At 38.7% G+C, this 15,332-nt stretch overlaps 1 protein-coding gene across 1 annotated transcript in view; it reads left to right on the top strand.

Annotated features, from left to right (window-relative positions):
• The window catches only part of LOC126279039 (cGMP-dependent 3',5'-cyclic phosphodiesterase-like), a 227,079-nt gene that overhangs the window by 92,569 nt on the left and 119,178 nt on the right, over positions 1-15,332 (top strand). Inside the window, exons 5-6 of the mRNA XM_049979443.1 lie at positions 11,664-11,803; positions 14,246-14,388. Coding sequence (XP_049835400.1) covers positions 11,664-11,803; positions 14,246-14,388 — 283 coding nt within the window. The remainder of the gene's footprint in view (positions 1-11,663; positions 11,804-14,245; positions 14,389-15,332) is intronic.

The raw sequence follows: 15,332 nt of genomic DNA on the forward strand, positions 1-15,332 counted from the left end.
AAGTGCAAAGAAAGCAGACCCCCCACCCCACAGTTGAAAATATCTTTACTCTTTGAACACTTTGTAAGACTATTCAGTGAGAACTGAACAGAATTGAGTATGTAAATTAGGTATAAGGCTGTAATGCTTCTGTCCTTCATCAATTTGTATTGTTTCTCAATAATGCTGCTTTCATTTCAGATACAAGTCACAGGCCTAATTAAAGAAACTAATCATCCACAGCTGTCTGGCTCCCTCCATACCGCATGGATTGTATATTATGATCACCAGGCTCAGTTTACTTTCAAATGTCTGTGAAACAATGGCTTTCTACTGCCATCTCAAAGACTTGCAGCTCATTCATTGGATCTGATAAGTACAGGGATATCGCCGACTAGAAAGTTTGGCCTAGTAAAAAAGTTAAGGAATGGAAAGAATAGAATAACGACAGTGAAGTAAACACATGAACAGAAATATGTAGAACTACAAAATAACTATTTTACTGTGTTGACCAATAATACCTTCAGGGTACGAAATATTTCTGACTACCAGTAGATGCATATAAAAGTACACACACTATCCTAGCTTTCAGAACTACGGTTATTTGTTCCTTCCTCAGAAAAGAGAATGTGATTGGCTGGCAATGCTAAAAAGAAAGAAATGTCTTCCAGGGGAACCCACTTGTAGATCTTGCCATAGGATCTGAAGACGGTGCAGGGACTGGCAGTTGGCAGCCGTCGCTGCAGATCCTGATCTTGGCCAAGTCCTGTGTCCAGAAGGTGTGCTGGACTGATGGTGGCAGTTGCTGGCCACCCATTTGGAGGGGGTGAAGTGATTTCTACAGTTATTACCCACAGAGCAGTTCTGTTATGCTCTTTGTGTTGACTGGCATTGTGTGGAATTTGTTGAAGATGTTTATAACTACTCTATCTCATTCAAACTCCAGGTGAAAATGGGCCCTATGGATTTTGAATATTTCCATGAACCATTTGGCAGCTGCATTGGAATGTCCATGCTGATGGAAATTGCTGAAGCCCATTATGGAAAGGGGTGGGTCAGAATTGTAGTGCATTCTCAGAAATTATGTCCTTCAGTGATAGTATGAGTATCAAAGTGTGAGTGGTTGCTTTTGCATAGCTTGATGGTATTTTTGTGACACAGGGTTATTGGGACATGGCGTTAGTGATTACAAGCCACATCCAGCTTAAAAAGGGTGAGCAAGACCTATACGAAAGTGATTAAAGTTCTGCTGACACATACGCAGATTGTGTTTGTGTTCTGCAGATGAGGATGATTGTGAGGTGAGATCAGAGAGGTGGTGCCACTGAGACTATCCACACTGTCCTCTACCACATCAATGGAATCATTCTATGTGACCCAAGAAATATATTCAGTAGCTCTGTCTTATCAGACACAAGTATGGATAAAGTAGAAAAATACTCCGCTGCTGATTTTGGTCTACAGCCATTTTCAAGTGCCTGTGTAATGCCTTGGGATACCAATGCATGACTTAAAAAAACACTCAGAACCAATTAAACTTTCTTCAAATTGTAGTGCACATCATTGACTAAGAATGAACAACTGAGGTGCTAATTACGTGGGATTGTCAGCACTCATCATTGTATACAGGAATTTTATAAAATAGAGACACATAATATTAGGGATTGAGAACAATTTGCAGAACTCGTAAACTGTTACACATTATTTTACCCTGTAGCACATCCAAACAGATTACTGAAATTACCATCAGATGAATTATGAGATGCGTCTTTGCTTGTAAATTTGCCATACTACTGTATGGAGGGCAGAAATTGAAAGTGGGATAAATTGAACAGCTTGACCGAGACAGTCTTGTGAAAATGTTGTCAAACAATTGAAAATCTGGGGTGGACTAACAAAAATATGAAATGGAATATATTGCTGCTCACCATAGGTAGGAAGCATTGAGAGGCAAACAGGTACATTGAAAGAAGAGTGCTACATCTGGTGAAGGAGTTAGTCCTGAAAATATAATGTAACTGGATAGATAAAAAAAACCCTATTCACAACCAGTGGTAGGAGTAAACAATTAAAACTCATGCTTGTTTTTTCTCCTGGCACCACTTGGTGACTAGATTTTTTTATCTTTTCAGCGAGAGGTCGTGTGCATGTGCATGCATGCGTATTCATGTGTGTTTGTTTGTGTGTGTGTGTGTGTGTGTGTGTGTGTGTGTGTGTGTGTGTGTGTGTAAGCAGCCTTTTTGTTGTGGTGTGCCTTCTGTGACTCAGTATCTCAACTATATGGTCGGTAGTAGACTATCCTTTTCATAATATTGTCATTTTCCATCATGGGTTTTCCATTGTTTAATTGGCATGTAAGGCTAAGATAGGTAGCTTTGAGCAATGGACCAACTGGAATAGTCCTAAGTAATACATTTAGGAATCCTACCAGATCTGGAGGTCCAAACTTGAGCTACTAAGTTAAGGAAATCCACCTAAGAATGCTACTTGGTGTTCTCAATTACTTACAGGAGACCTGAACACTTCGCCATTCTATTCAAAGTGTTGTACATAAATGTGGCCATAGGCATTATTTAGAAGACAACCTAGCAGTTTGTCTGATGGTTACAAGGTTCATTGTTTGGAATCCTTTTTATCATTGGTCCGTATTAATTATCTTCATTGTAGTCTCAGGAGGTGTCAGTCTACATCCAGCTGCCTAATCATCCTAGATATAGTAATATGGGGGCTTACTACACAGACAGCACCTTTTGGTATCTCTTTTTTTTTTTTTTTTTTTTTTTTTTTTTTTTTTTTTTTTTAAGTTTCCTTTGATACTACGTGGCCTTATAATGATGTGCTATAACTATGTGAGTCTTTCAAGCCCTTAAGTAGCTTCTGTAGTACCGAGCAAAAAGTCATACTGCTCAGTGAAGGAGAGAAGTCAGTCTTATAATCAAAACTCAACAGCAAGAATGATATAAAATAATGAAAATTTAACTAATGCGTGTAGGGAGAATACATGATTAAATTTGTAAGCAATTTGTGATGTACAGTATGCAAAATTTAGTACACAGGACTGGCAACAATGTTGAAAATAAAGTCGAATTGATCACAGATGACAGATACAAGTGCTTCATTCTGTACTGTTCAGCTCTGTACCAGAGTTCATCAGCCAATTATTCCAGAAGTGGTGGCATGTCAGCTTCTCAGTAACCCATTATGGATGAGAGATCAGTAGAACATGCTGCCCAGAACAACATTCAAACACTCACTATATTGAGGCAGGACAGGGCAGTACAAGATTGTGATGTTGCATTACATTCTCTAGACCTCAAACGTAGGGAGCAGCCACTAACCTTATCAAATCAGAAATGTAATGCCTGCCATCAGAATTACCAGCTGTGTTGTATACCATGTGGCACCCTACGCCATCATTCCAGATGCTGGACCAATATGATGAAAAATCCAATCTCAGAATGTTCGTTCTTCTCCAACCCTGCACACATCCAATTGCGATTTCTACACAGAACGGGGAATCATCTGTCAAGAGAATGTGGTGGCTCACATTTATCTAGGGTTATCATTTGGTGCACCAGTCGGCACGCACGTGTCTCTGTGTTGTTGTATCAATGGAGGGTGCAGCGATGGTCACTGTGCTGAAGTCCACAGTGCTCCAGATGTCACCGCTCTGCCTGTGTGATACATGTCTCACTACAAAGAAGACCAATTCCTGACCCAAGCCACACAGGGGGGCTGTACGATCGTGCATGACTGAGTGAACAGTGTGTCAGTCCTCTCGTTTGCTAGTCACACGCAACTGACGAGATACTGAATGGCGTTGGTATGGCCCTCTGTACTCCATATTCGATGATAGTTGTGCAATCTCAACCGACACAAGCAGTATTATCGCAGAACAATAAACTCCTGTCTTATAGGCCACAATCCTGGTGCTATCAAATTTTGGCACACACTGGTAGACATTCCTACTCTCTATACAAGGCATAACGAGATCTTCACACAAACTTACAGCATTCAAATGTCATTCTACTTTACATAGCTGCACTGAAATACTAACAGTTTTCGTATACAAGCTAGTACTGCAGTTCATGCCAGTTTGACATATGTTCTGTGCCAACTTCATAGTGTTGCAGTTCTAATGGCTAACAGGGTATACATTCCATCTACATCTACATACTTACTCTGCAAGCCACCACATGGTGCGTGGTGGAGGGCACCTGGTACCACTACTAGTTATTTCCTTTCCTGTTCCACTCACAAATAAAGTGAGGGTAAAAATGACAATATATATTCTTCTATGTGAGCCCTAATTTCTCTTTGGTCTATATGAAAAATGTACATTTGTGTCAGTAGACTCATTCTGCACTCTGCTTCAAATGCTGGTTCTCTTAATTTTCTCAATAGTGTTGCATGAAGAGAATGTTACCTTCCCTGCAGGGATTCCTGTTTGAATTCACACAGCATCTCCATAATACTTGTTTATTCATCAAACCTACCATAACAAAACTAACAGCCCACCTCTGAATTGCTTCAGTGTCTCATTTTAATCTGACCTGGTATGGATCCCAAACACCTCAGTGGTACTCGAGAATTGGTCACACTAGCACCCTATTTGCAGCCTCCTTTACAGAAAAGCCATAATTTCTAAAATTCTCCCAGTAAATTGAAGTCAACCATTCACCTTCCCTACAACAATCCTCACATGCTTGTTTCATTTCATATCGCTTTGCAAATGTTATGCCCGATATTTAAACAATGTGAGTGTGACAAGCAGGACACCACTATTCTTCTCTGAACATTATGGGTTTGTTTTTCCTACTGATCGACCTTAACTTACATTTTTCTACATTTAGTAGCTGTCAATTATCACGCTAGAAATTTTGTCTAAGTCATCTTGTGTCCTCCTACAGTCACTCAACTTCAACACATTCCTGTGCACAGGCATGTGTTGGTTTGTGTTGTCTTTTTTGTATAGCTTCTTAATGTTTTAAATAGTGTGCCATTGCATAGTGCAGTTACTTTTAATCTGTTTTTCTTCTGCTAATGCATTCTGTGTTTGGAAGTTTTTTTGTGTTGCAAATTTATGGTATAGGCTGTGGCTGGATTATTGTATTTAAAACCTGTGTCCATATCAGTTGAGTGATGGTTGTGGGCTATTAAGTAGTCAGCAAATGTGCTATTGGAGCTGTTACTTTTCTAGAGCTCTGAGATGTTGTGAATATGTTGTTGTAAGATTTCTTTGTATGAAGGTGCATATGAACTTGGATAGGTGTGACCCATTAAATTTGAAAAACCTGGAATTTTTTCATCCGGGAAAAACCCAGGAATTTTTTAGAATTCCAGGAATTTTTCATTGTTTTAATTTTCATTTAAATTTTTGTGACTATGGTAAGAACCAATACTCTAACAAAGAATATTACTGTATCTCACTACGGCAGAATAATACTGCAGCAATAAAAAACGAACAAGAGAAAAAGAAACAAATATGAAATTTAAGTTGCAAAGGAAGTTCACCATGTACAACAACAAAACATAGTGCTCTTACAAGCATCTACCAACAGCAAAATGTGTCAAAGGCTTTAGGAAGACTATGTAATGTTTCATAACATCAAATTGCCTCCGATGGGTGTGATGTCACAACTTTACATTAGATTCGTTTGAGCGGTTGCGAGCGAGCTTATCCGCATGTGCAGTTGAGTCACGTATGAGTAGTACCTTCTCCTGTTTCTGACTATAGCAGTGTGGCAGTTAGCTGTATGAGCAATAGCGGCAAGCAGCCAGATGCTATTTGGAAAAATTTTACTGGTTTGCCTAAGCTGCCAGATTCACGTATGCGCAACAGGCCCGGAACTAGGCGACGAGGACAAACCGGTTATCTGCCCCAGGTGATAATTTCAAGGGGGGGGGGGGGGGGGTGCCAAATTCATATTATTGAGGAAAAATACCTTGTTTCACAAAGCCCCTAGCACCCAGCCCATGTTGGTCTAGCGATTTCTAATATTATTTTGAACGCATCCCTTTTGGTTTTTGAACAAATTCTATGTCGATTTCTGAAAGAATCATAAGTTGATTTTTGAATGCGTGCATTGTGTACATGATGTCTCTGCCAGGGGAATCCCCGTCGTATCTAGAAATAAACTTTGCTGCAGACAAATGGGGACAGGTCTATACGAGCTGAGCGGAATAAAGCCGAACGGATGAATGGCAGTCACTGTTTATGTGGTTGACTGGGTTTGCAAATGATCATCATTGTTATAACTACTAGCGAATTTCATAGATTCAGACTACCAGAGTGGAAAAAAACGACTAACAGAAATAATAGGCAACAAAGATTGCGCATTGTCTCCTCAGTGTGTCCAAGGAAATGAAATTTTGACAGAAAATTTTTGGCCAGACTGCTACATTGCTAAGGACCAGCTATACAGTCCCCGGCTAGCAGTTGCTAAAGTTCTATTCTGGGAGTAGCTTGCAAAACGCATTATACGAACACGTAATAACGCCCAACCGGATAACTAAACCGGTGACGATATTAACTAGAGAATAAGTTTTGACACTGCGAGGAATAGTTACAGAATTAGTGATAAGATTGTTTGTTAGAACGAGGAAGGAGAAGAAACGGGGTCTCACACAAATTACTGGAGAATATGACGATTCGAAATGTATTTAAAAATTTAGTACTACTACTTTTCGATCTCATGCTTCAAAAGCTAGGGATTATGAATGAAATGTGAAACTGTTTCCTAACACAAAACTTTTTGCTTGCAGTAGGCCTAATAGGCATTTGATATTGATACTTCGTGAATTATAATCCGCCATGATATAAAAATGACCATTTGTGCCAAAACAGCCTCGTTTATTTGGTATGTGTAACAACTGCTGCAATATTGGGCAGGCCTATTTCGTTTTATAAAGCAGTGACAAAATACACGTAATCAGATTGAGAAACCACACCAGTCTTGGGTACAATTTGTATTAACAGATTTTCTAGTATTAGACGACGACATTACGTTTTTTCATGTAGCAAAACGTTGACGAACTTTGATGAGGTAGTAGATACTTTCCCAGAAAGGAAAGTACACCATATAAAGCTGTGGCAAGATTAGAGAGAAAAGAAGCTAGGACTTAACGGCTGAAGAAATGTGTACTGTCTTCCTTGTCTCTTGTATTTACTTGTTTTATGTATCCTATATTTAATTTTATGTCACACAAATCAGCAAGTTATTAGCTAATAGGCAGTTCTTGTTCTGCCGGTTACAAATAATCCAAACCAGTATTAATTCCGAGATTTTTTTTAAAAAGAGGAGCAGGATGTTAAACCGGCCGACTGGGAGCAGGAGAGGCACCACAGGACATTTGAATTTCCACTGGCGTGAATATAGTTTGATGGCACCCATTCCATTACAAAATATTACATGTTTGAATTCCACAGAGCGAAATACAAGAGACGTGCGATGGAAGAATGCTGTGTGGAGAGACGTACCACTGCACTTTGCCATACTTAAGACCAAATAACATGTCTTACCTTCCCTCGAATATATATGTTTTAGGTATCACACTCTTCAGAATGATGTGTGCTACAAAATGAAGATATTTTTGAAAAGACAATTTTTAAATTTTTGGCCTCCTACCTCAAATGCTCAAGGGAGGGGGGAGCGCCTCTATCTAATATCGCACTGGTTCGGAAATATCCTAGATCCGGACCTGATTTACAGAGCAGTCTGAGTTGTAGTGGGGGGGGGGGGGGGGGGGGGGGTAGTCTCCATGTGACCCGTGTTTACGTTAACTGATTTTGCTGTTTCCTCTTCGTTTATTGCTCTCGCTTCAAATGAAAACAAAACGGATTTATGTGTCCGGGAGCTATCAAGTGAATTAAAATACATTCACATAATTACAGAAGGCTAAAATATGTAATTAGTTTCAGATTTTATTTTGTTTCCACCTTTCTGACAGTCAAGCGTTAATCGCCTTGCAGAACAATGAAGTTATTTTTTGTCGGTTTGTTCACGAAATTCGACTTTTACTAATCTTTCCTGCTGAGGCAGTCAATTTATTTGAGACTGTTTAATTCCATACTATTGGCTAGTTTCAACTGTTCGCTGCATTTCAAGTTCACTTTTTCATCTTCTAGCACGTATGGCATTATGCCTTAATACAGAACCAAACATGAGATAATACAGTACAGGTGTTGTTGTTGTGGTCTTCAGTCCTGAGACTGGTTTGATGCAGCTCTCCATGCTACTCTATCCTGTGCAAGCTCCTTCATCTCCCAGTACCTACTGCATCCTACATCCTTCTGAATCTGCTTAGTGTATTCATCTCTCGGTCTCCCTCTACGATTTTTACTCTCCATGTTGCCCTCCCATGCTAAATTTGTGATCCCTTCATGCCTCAGGACATGTCCTACCAACCGATCCCTTCTTCTAGTCAAGTTGTGCCACAAGCTCCTCTTCTCCCCAATTCTATTCAATACCTCCTCATTAGTTATGTGATCTACCCATCTAATCTTCAACATTCTTCTGTAGCACCACATTTCGAAAGCTTCTATTCTCTTCTTGTCTAAACTATACAGTACAGGTACTCCAAGAAAATTTACATCTGAATCTGGACATACGAATGTGCACTTTAAGCCGAATTATGCATTTTAGTATAGTTCACAGAAATCCCATGCTCTTGGAGTGTCCTCTAATGTCTTGTTTCTTTTATGATATAATGTAAGATCTTTTAACGTTTTACACGTACGAACGTATGGGCTTCCTGCATCATCGTAGCTGCGCAAGTGCTGCGACACCTGTTATTTCATGCGCTCTGGCAACTGCTGAAACGATTCTATTTCTAAAAGTTCGCGGGAAAATATTGCGAATTGTTGTTTGGAAAGCATTACTTTCAAAGTAAATTTCCTTTTGTGCAAGATGAACTCCGTGCGCGCGAATGTCTGATGATTTTCTTAAATCACTGAGCATTTGACTCTTAATTCAAAAATCAAATCTTTGAGGGCGACCATTTAGAATATTTTCGAGCCCAGAAAATCAGATGTTTATGTCGTTGTTAAAAAATTTACTGGCACATTTTTGTAATATCTTTAAAATGTAACATGCGCAAAAATGATCATTACGTGTTAAAGCTTAGCTTCTCTTGCAGCTTATTAATCTTGGTGACCAATGTTAAACATAAAAGCATTTCTTTTCTTGTAGCAACACTATGTATATTTGTATATTAATTTAAACCATTACCTTTTCCTTTTTGTATGTTCCCGCTACGTTACAGTGATGTTGCTATTGGCTGACTATATCACGTGTCCTATGATCTGAATATACGCTGTCATCAGCTGGTGAGATCGCTTGACATGAGGTACAACTGGCTTACAAAAGTGCATCGCAATCTCGATTTCAGTCCTTTGGAAAGTAACATGCAGTGTTTGGTGGAATTAGAATTTACACTTCCGTAATACGAAAATATGCAGTGTACGTGTTGCTGTGCACATCAGACATCTTTCTAAAATGTGTTTTTTCCCCTGAGTTTCGGTTCCTAAAGTGCCGGGAAATTCTACGCCAGTGTATAAAACCACAACCATTTAAATGATTCATAAGTTTTACAGTTTCGAGGGAAAGTATACTGTTACTTAACACGGAAAAAAATGTATTTTCATCCGGGAGAAAGTGTATTCTTAACAGGGAAATTCGGGAATTTTTGTTCGTTGTCCACGTATACACCCTGTAAAAGGTTGCCTATTCTCTGAGCTATTGTTTTATTGTAGGTGAGTATGTGCTATTTTTTAGTCAGCAAACATGGCTATTGCTGGAATATCAAAATCAAATGACAGGTATATTACTCTCTCTTATGTTATTATCATGGTGTCTACATGAAATATTTAGTGCTTGCAGCAAAACCGTTACATAGTCTTTCTTTAATAGGATATTATAAGAACAATGCCGCCCTTCTTCCACACATTCCCATTTAAGTTTCTTGAACATCTCTGTTACACATTCATGTGGATCAAACTGATACAGTGCTGTAAGCACGTCTTTACCTTTGTCTGTTGTACTCTAGATCTGAACACACTCGATTCTTGTATATAGTTTCCTTGATAGAAACATCAAAGTTTTCCAGAACTCTTTCAACTAGTGTGAGTCTTCTATACACCTTTTCTACCACAGATTTCATGTGTTCTTCTCATTTCTTATTGCTTATTTGTATCATCCCTAATTATTGAAACAATGTGACAGGCTACAGAAGCTTACCTCTCATCCCGTAATTGTATGCCCTTGTTGTTCTACTTTGCCATAGCATTATCTTTCATCTACACATATTTAAAAAGTGCTACCGTGTATAACACAAAGAGGAAATTTAGCTGAAGTATTTCTGCAGTTCTTTGTGGTCATCCCAGGAGGATATTTCCCTGTAGACAATAGCATCACCAGCAACCTGATAGTGCTGTTGACTTAATCTTTTAAAATCACTGAGAACATTGGTAGTTCTCTTACAGCTCCTTAGCACATGTCAGTACTCACCCTACTGTCTTCTTGACCCTCTACCTCTACCTCTACCCCTCCCCCTCTCGCTCCCCTCTCCACCCCCCTCCCCCCTCTCTCTCCCTCCCTCCTCCACTCCCCCTCCCCCACTCACTCTCACTCCCTTGTGTGTGTGTGTGTGTGTGTGTGTGTGTGTGTGTGTGTGTGTGTGTGTGTGTGTGTGTGAGGGGAGGAGGGGTTGTCATGCAGATGTCAGGAATGAAATCAGAAATTCTCAAGTACTGGTCCCATGTATAATTTACCATAATATTTGGACTTGGGAATGTAAATTTCAGTTACCACTAGTGTTCTCATTAAACAGCCTTATTTTTATCAAACTATATATTGGTAATTATTTTATGTGTAACTTTACATATTTACTTAGTTTGAAGTATAGGATGAAAACAGCAGCTAAGAAGCAGAAGAGTGGTGGCTTTCTTCAAAGTAGCTTGTACATTTAAAACTGATATAGAACTGATGCCCATAGTTATCAGTGTAAGTAAATTAGTATTAGTTTAACTGGTTGTTCCAGTAGTGAGCTGCAGTGGTTGCTTCTGCCAGTTAATTTGGAGTTTGACTAGTTCTACTTTACTAGAGGCTCTCCTTCGTGATGAGTTTTAGGTTACAAGGTGAATGAACAAATCTGACAAACACCTAGTATGGTAATTTAAAATATACGGCAGCATGCTTCCCCATCTTTGTCTAATTGAATTGCTAGCTTTCTAATGATGTCAGTATCTACAAGATATTAAACTCTGTACCTTTGTGGCATCATATATTTGACTTATTTGTGATGCTCGTTTAACAGTTAATTAATTTGTTTGTTAATGACTGTAATTGGGATGGAATTTATAGAGTGGGAAAAACTCAAGTTCACTAGATAGTGAAGTAGCAGAAAAGTTAACTACTAAAATAATCTAGTATTTTCTACAGTGCTATGAAGATATATATACTAAATTATGTCTTATTCCCTTAAGTGCTAGTGATGCAAGTACATACTGAGGCAATACCACAAGCTTAACAAAATGTTTTCAGTAAAAGTTTGTTCCTTTTCTCCTTATAGCAGTTTCTGTAGTCTCTAGCGTTGTAAAACTATTGAAAGATTATCATCCTATATTGCTGCTATCTCCATGTGTTATAGTTTTAATTGCATAAGATGAATATTATTTTTCAAAGGGGATTTTACTGATCTGATGCGAGAAATTATGGCAGAGGCCCGCACGCTGACAAATGCTGAGAGGTGTTCCTTGTTTATTGTTGATCAGAACAGTGATGAACTAGTTGCTAAAATCTTTGATGGAGAAGTCACTCCTCATGTAAGTATAAGTAACATATATTTTAATAATTTTTTATTGTTTTGTTTATTACCAGTTTATACTTAACATTATTACAAAATTTATACAAATCATAAAACTTTGTAGTTGTTGTAATTTGTTAACTTGTATTTGAAAGTTTAAGAAGGCAAGAGTTATATTTTCCATTGACATCCACATCCACATCTAGAACTACACCTACATCCACACTCCACAGGCCACCTTATGACGGGTGACAGGAGACCCTGTACCACTACTGGTCATTTACTTTCCTGTTCCACTCATAAATAGAGCAAGGGAAAAATTACCATTATGCCCCTGTATAAGCCCTAATTTCTCATGTATGATCTTTGTGGCCCTTATGCAAAATGTATGTGTCTGGCAGTATCATTCTGCTGTCAACTTCAAATGTTGGTTTTCTAAATGTTTTCAGTCCTCTCCAGGGATTCCCATTTGAGTTCCTTAACAAGCTCCATAACACTTGTGTGTTGTCCAAACCAAACAATAACAAATCTAGCAACCTGCCTCTGAATTGGTTTGATGTTTTCCCTTAACCCGACCTGGTACAGGTCCCAAAAACCTGAACAGTACTTAAGAACAGGTCGCCTATGCTTCCTACATGTCGTCTCCTTTACAGATGAAGCATATTTTTCCAAAGTTCTCGCACTAATCAGAATGAGGTTTTCACTCGGCAACAGACTGTGCACTGATATGATACTTCCTGTCAGATTAAAACTGTGTGCTGGACTGAGACTCAAACTCAGGACTTTTTGCCTTTCGGGGGCAAGTGCTCTACCATATGAGCTACTCAAGCACGACTCATGCCCCGTCCTCACAACTTTTACTTCTGCTAGTACCTCAGCTGAAGTCAATCATTGACCTTCCCTATGACAATCCTTACAAGCTTGATCCATTTCGTTTTGCATTGCAAACATTAATCCCAGATATTTAAATGATATGACTATGTCAAGCAGGACACTACTAATGCTTTATCCGAACAGTATGACTGAGCAAGTTGGAACAGTGGTTAGCATATTGGACTCACATTCGGGAGGGCAACGATGGTTCAAATATGTGTCCAGCCATCCTGATTTAGGTTTTCCGTGATTTCTCTGAATTACTTAAGGCAAATGCCAGGATGGTTCCTTTGAAAGGGCACGAGTGATTTCCTTCTTCAGCCTTTCCTAATTTGAGCTTGTGCTCTATCCCTAATGACCTCGTTGTTGACGTGACTTTAAACACTAATCTCCTCCTGCTCTTAACACTATGATTTTCTTTTTATTCTCATCTGCATCTACTTACATTTTTTCTACATTTAGAGCTAGCTGCCATTCATCACACCAACTAGAAATTGTGCTGAAGTCATATTGTATCCTCCTACAGTACCTTCCTGTACACCACAGCTGCAGATAACCGCAGGTTACTGTTCGCCCTGTCTGCCAGATCATTTGTGTATATAGAAAATAACTGCAGTCCTATCACACTTTGACGTGGAACTCCTGACAATACCCTTGTCTCTGATAAGTACTTGCCATTGAGGACACCATACTGGGTTTTATTACTTTAGAAGTCTGGAAGCCACTCGCATATCTGGGAAACTATTCCATATGCCCTTACCTTTGTTAACAGTCTGCAGTGGGGCACAGTGTCAGATGATTCCTGGAAATCTAGAAATAATTGAATTTGCCTAATGCCCTTCGTCTATACTTGGCAGTATATCATGTGAGAAAAGGACAAGCTGAGTTTTGCACAAGCAATGCTTTCTAAAACTGTGCTGATTGGGACGTAAATGCCTTGGACTCAAGAAAATTTATTATATTCAGACTGAGGTAACATTCAAGGATTCTACAGAAAATTGATGTGTGGGGTATTGATCTGTTATTTTGCTGGTCTGTTCTTTTCGCCTTCTTATAGACAGGAGTCACCAGCACTTATTTCCAGTTTCGTGGGACTTTGCACTAGGCAGGAGATTTGGAATAAATGCTAGCTAAGTAAGGGACCAGTGCCATAGAGTACTCTTTGTAAAACTGAATTGGGATTCCATCCGGACCTGATGTCTTATTTGTTTTCAAATCTTTCAATTGTTTTTCTATGGCAGGGATGCTTATAACTCTGTTGTCCACATGGGAGTCTGTTTGATTGTCAAATGACGGTAAACATAAACGATCTCGTTTTGCTATCTTCAGCTGCCACACAAGACTGGTCAACAAGTGACTGGGTAAGCCGTAGACCTATTTTCTGATTTTACAAAGGACCAGTATTTTCTCTAGTTCCTGGCCAGAGCTTTTGTTAAGATATGACAGTGGTCACACATAGATCTTTTCTTAGATGTATAAATCTATACTAACCTTTGCATGTTGTCATTTATAAAGTGTAGAGGACGAATTGCCACAATTCTATAATTTTATTTTGAACAAAAAAACTTCAACACATTTTTATTTTCAGATTCTAAAGGAAGTCCGAGTGCGCAAAGGCCAGGGTATAGCTGGCTGGGTTGCTAAAACAGGAGAAGTTATTAATGTCAGAGATGCTTACAGCCATCCATTATTTTATAGGGGAATTGATGAAGCTACAGGATATAGAACAAGGTGACTTTTTCAAATGCTAAGTAATTCTGTTATCTCATTAGCCTGCATTTTTTCCACTACTCAATTATTTTTAGCACAAGGTGGATTAGAAGGAATGGTATAATGACAATTTTATTGGAATAGATAAATGTTTAATGTGATAAAATGGAAAATTACTGTGATCTCTATTCACAATGATGATGTTTTGATCTTGATATTTCTAGAAAAATTCATTTCCTTTCAGATCAAATTCACCCAGTTTTTCTCCCAAGTCTGAAAATAATTATCTAAATTTTAACCTCCTCACTTCTTGGATGTGACTTTTTGGAGTTATCTCGCAACATGAAGACCACAAGTACTCGAAAGTATTCACTTTCTGACATTTATCATATTTCCAAAATCAAATATTGTTTTTGTAAAATTATGGATGCCCTTGCCAGACAAAACCTTTCATACTGAATTACTCAACAGCATTCTCACTAGTGAGTGCATATCCATCAACTAGACTGGTAACCCTATACAGAAACAAATACATGAGGAGTATTTCCTTCTAATGCAGTTTTTTCCTCCACAACCGTAGTATTCCATTGTACACAAAATCCTTGTAACACTTGACAAGTTGTTTGAGATCCACTTGTTTTTCTCCTGACTATTGTGCAAAACTTATCTCAGTGTCCTCCTAACAACAATTAATCCTTTGCCACCACAGCAAGATTTATGCTGCCAAATTTAACTCCACTTTTCAAAGCTTCTGAACAGTCTATTTTCTCAAACTCCAGCACACATAAGATATTTAAATGAAATTTCACACAAGAGAATGAGCACTGGAAAGTTCTCTTTCTTTTATATACTCGTCTTTTTTATTGCTCTTCATCTTCTACCCTTGCTATTTCTCTGATGACTTTCCAGTTCTCTCCACACCACGTAGTAATTTTCCTTGCACACATACCTTTTTTCCTTCTGCT

This window comes from Schistocerca gregaria, chromosome 6 (genome assembly GCF_023897955.1).
Source record: "Schistocerca gregaria isolate iqSchGreg1 chromosome 6, iqSchGreg1.2, whole genome shotgun sequence".
In the NCBI taxonomy this organism is placed as follows: Eukaryota; Metazoa; Arthropoda; class Insecta; order Orthoptera; family Acrididae; genus Schistocerca; species Schistocerca gregaria.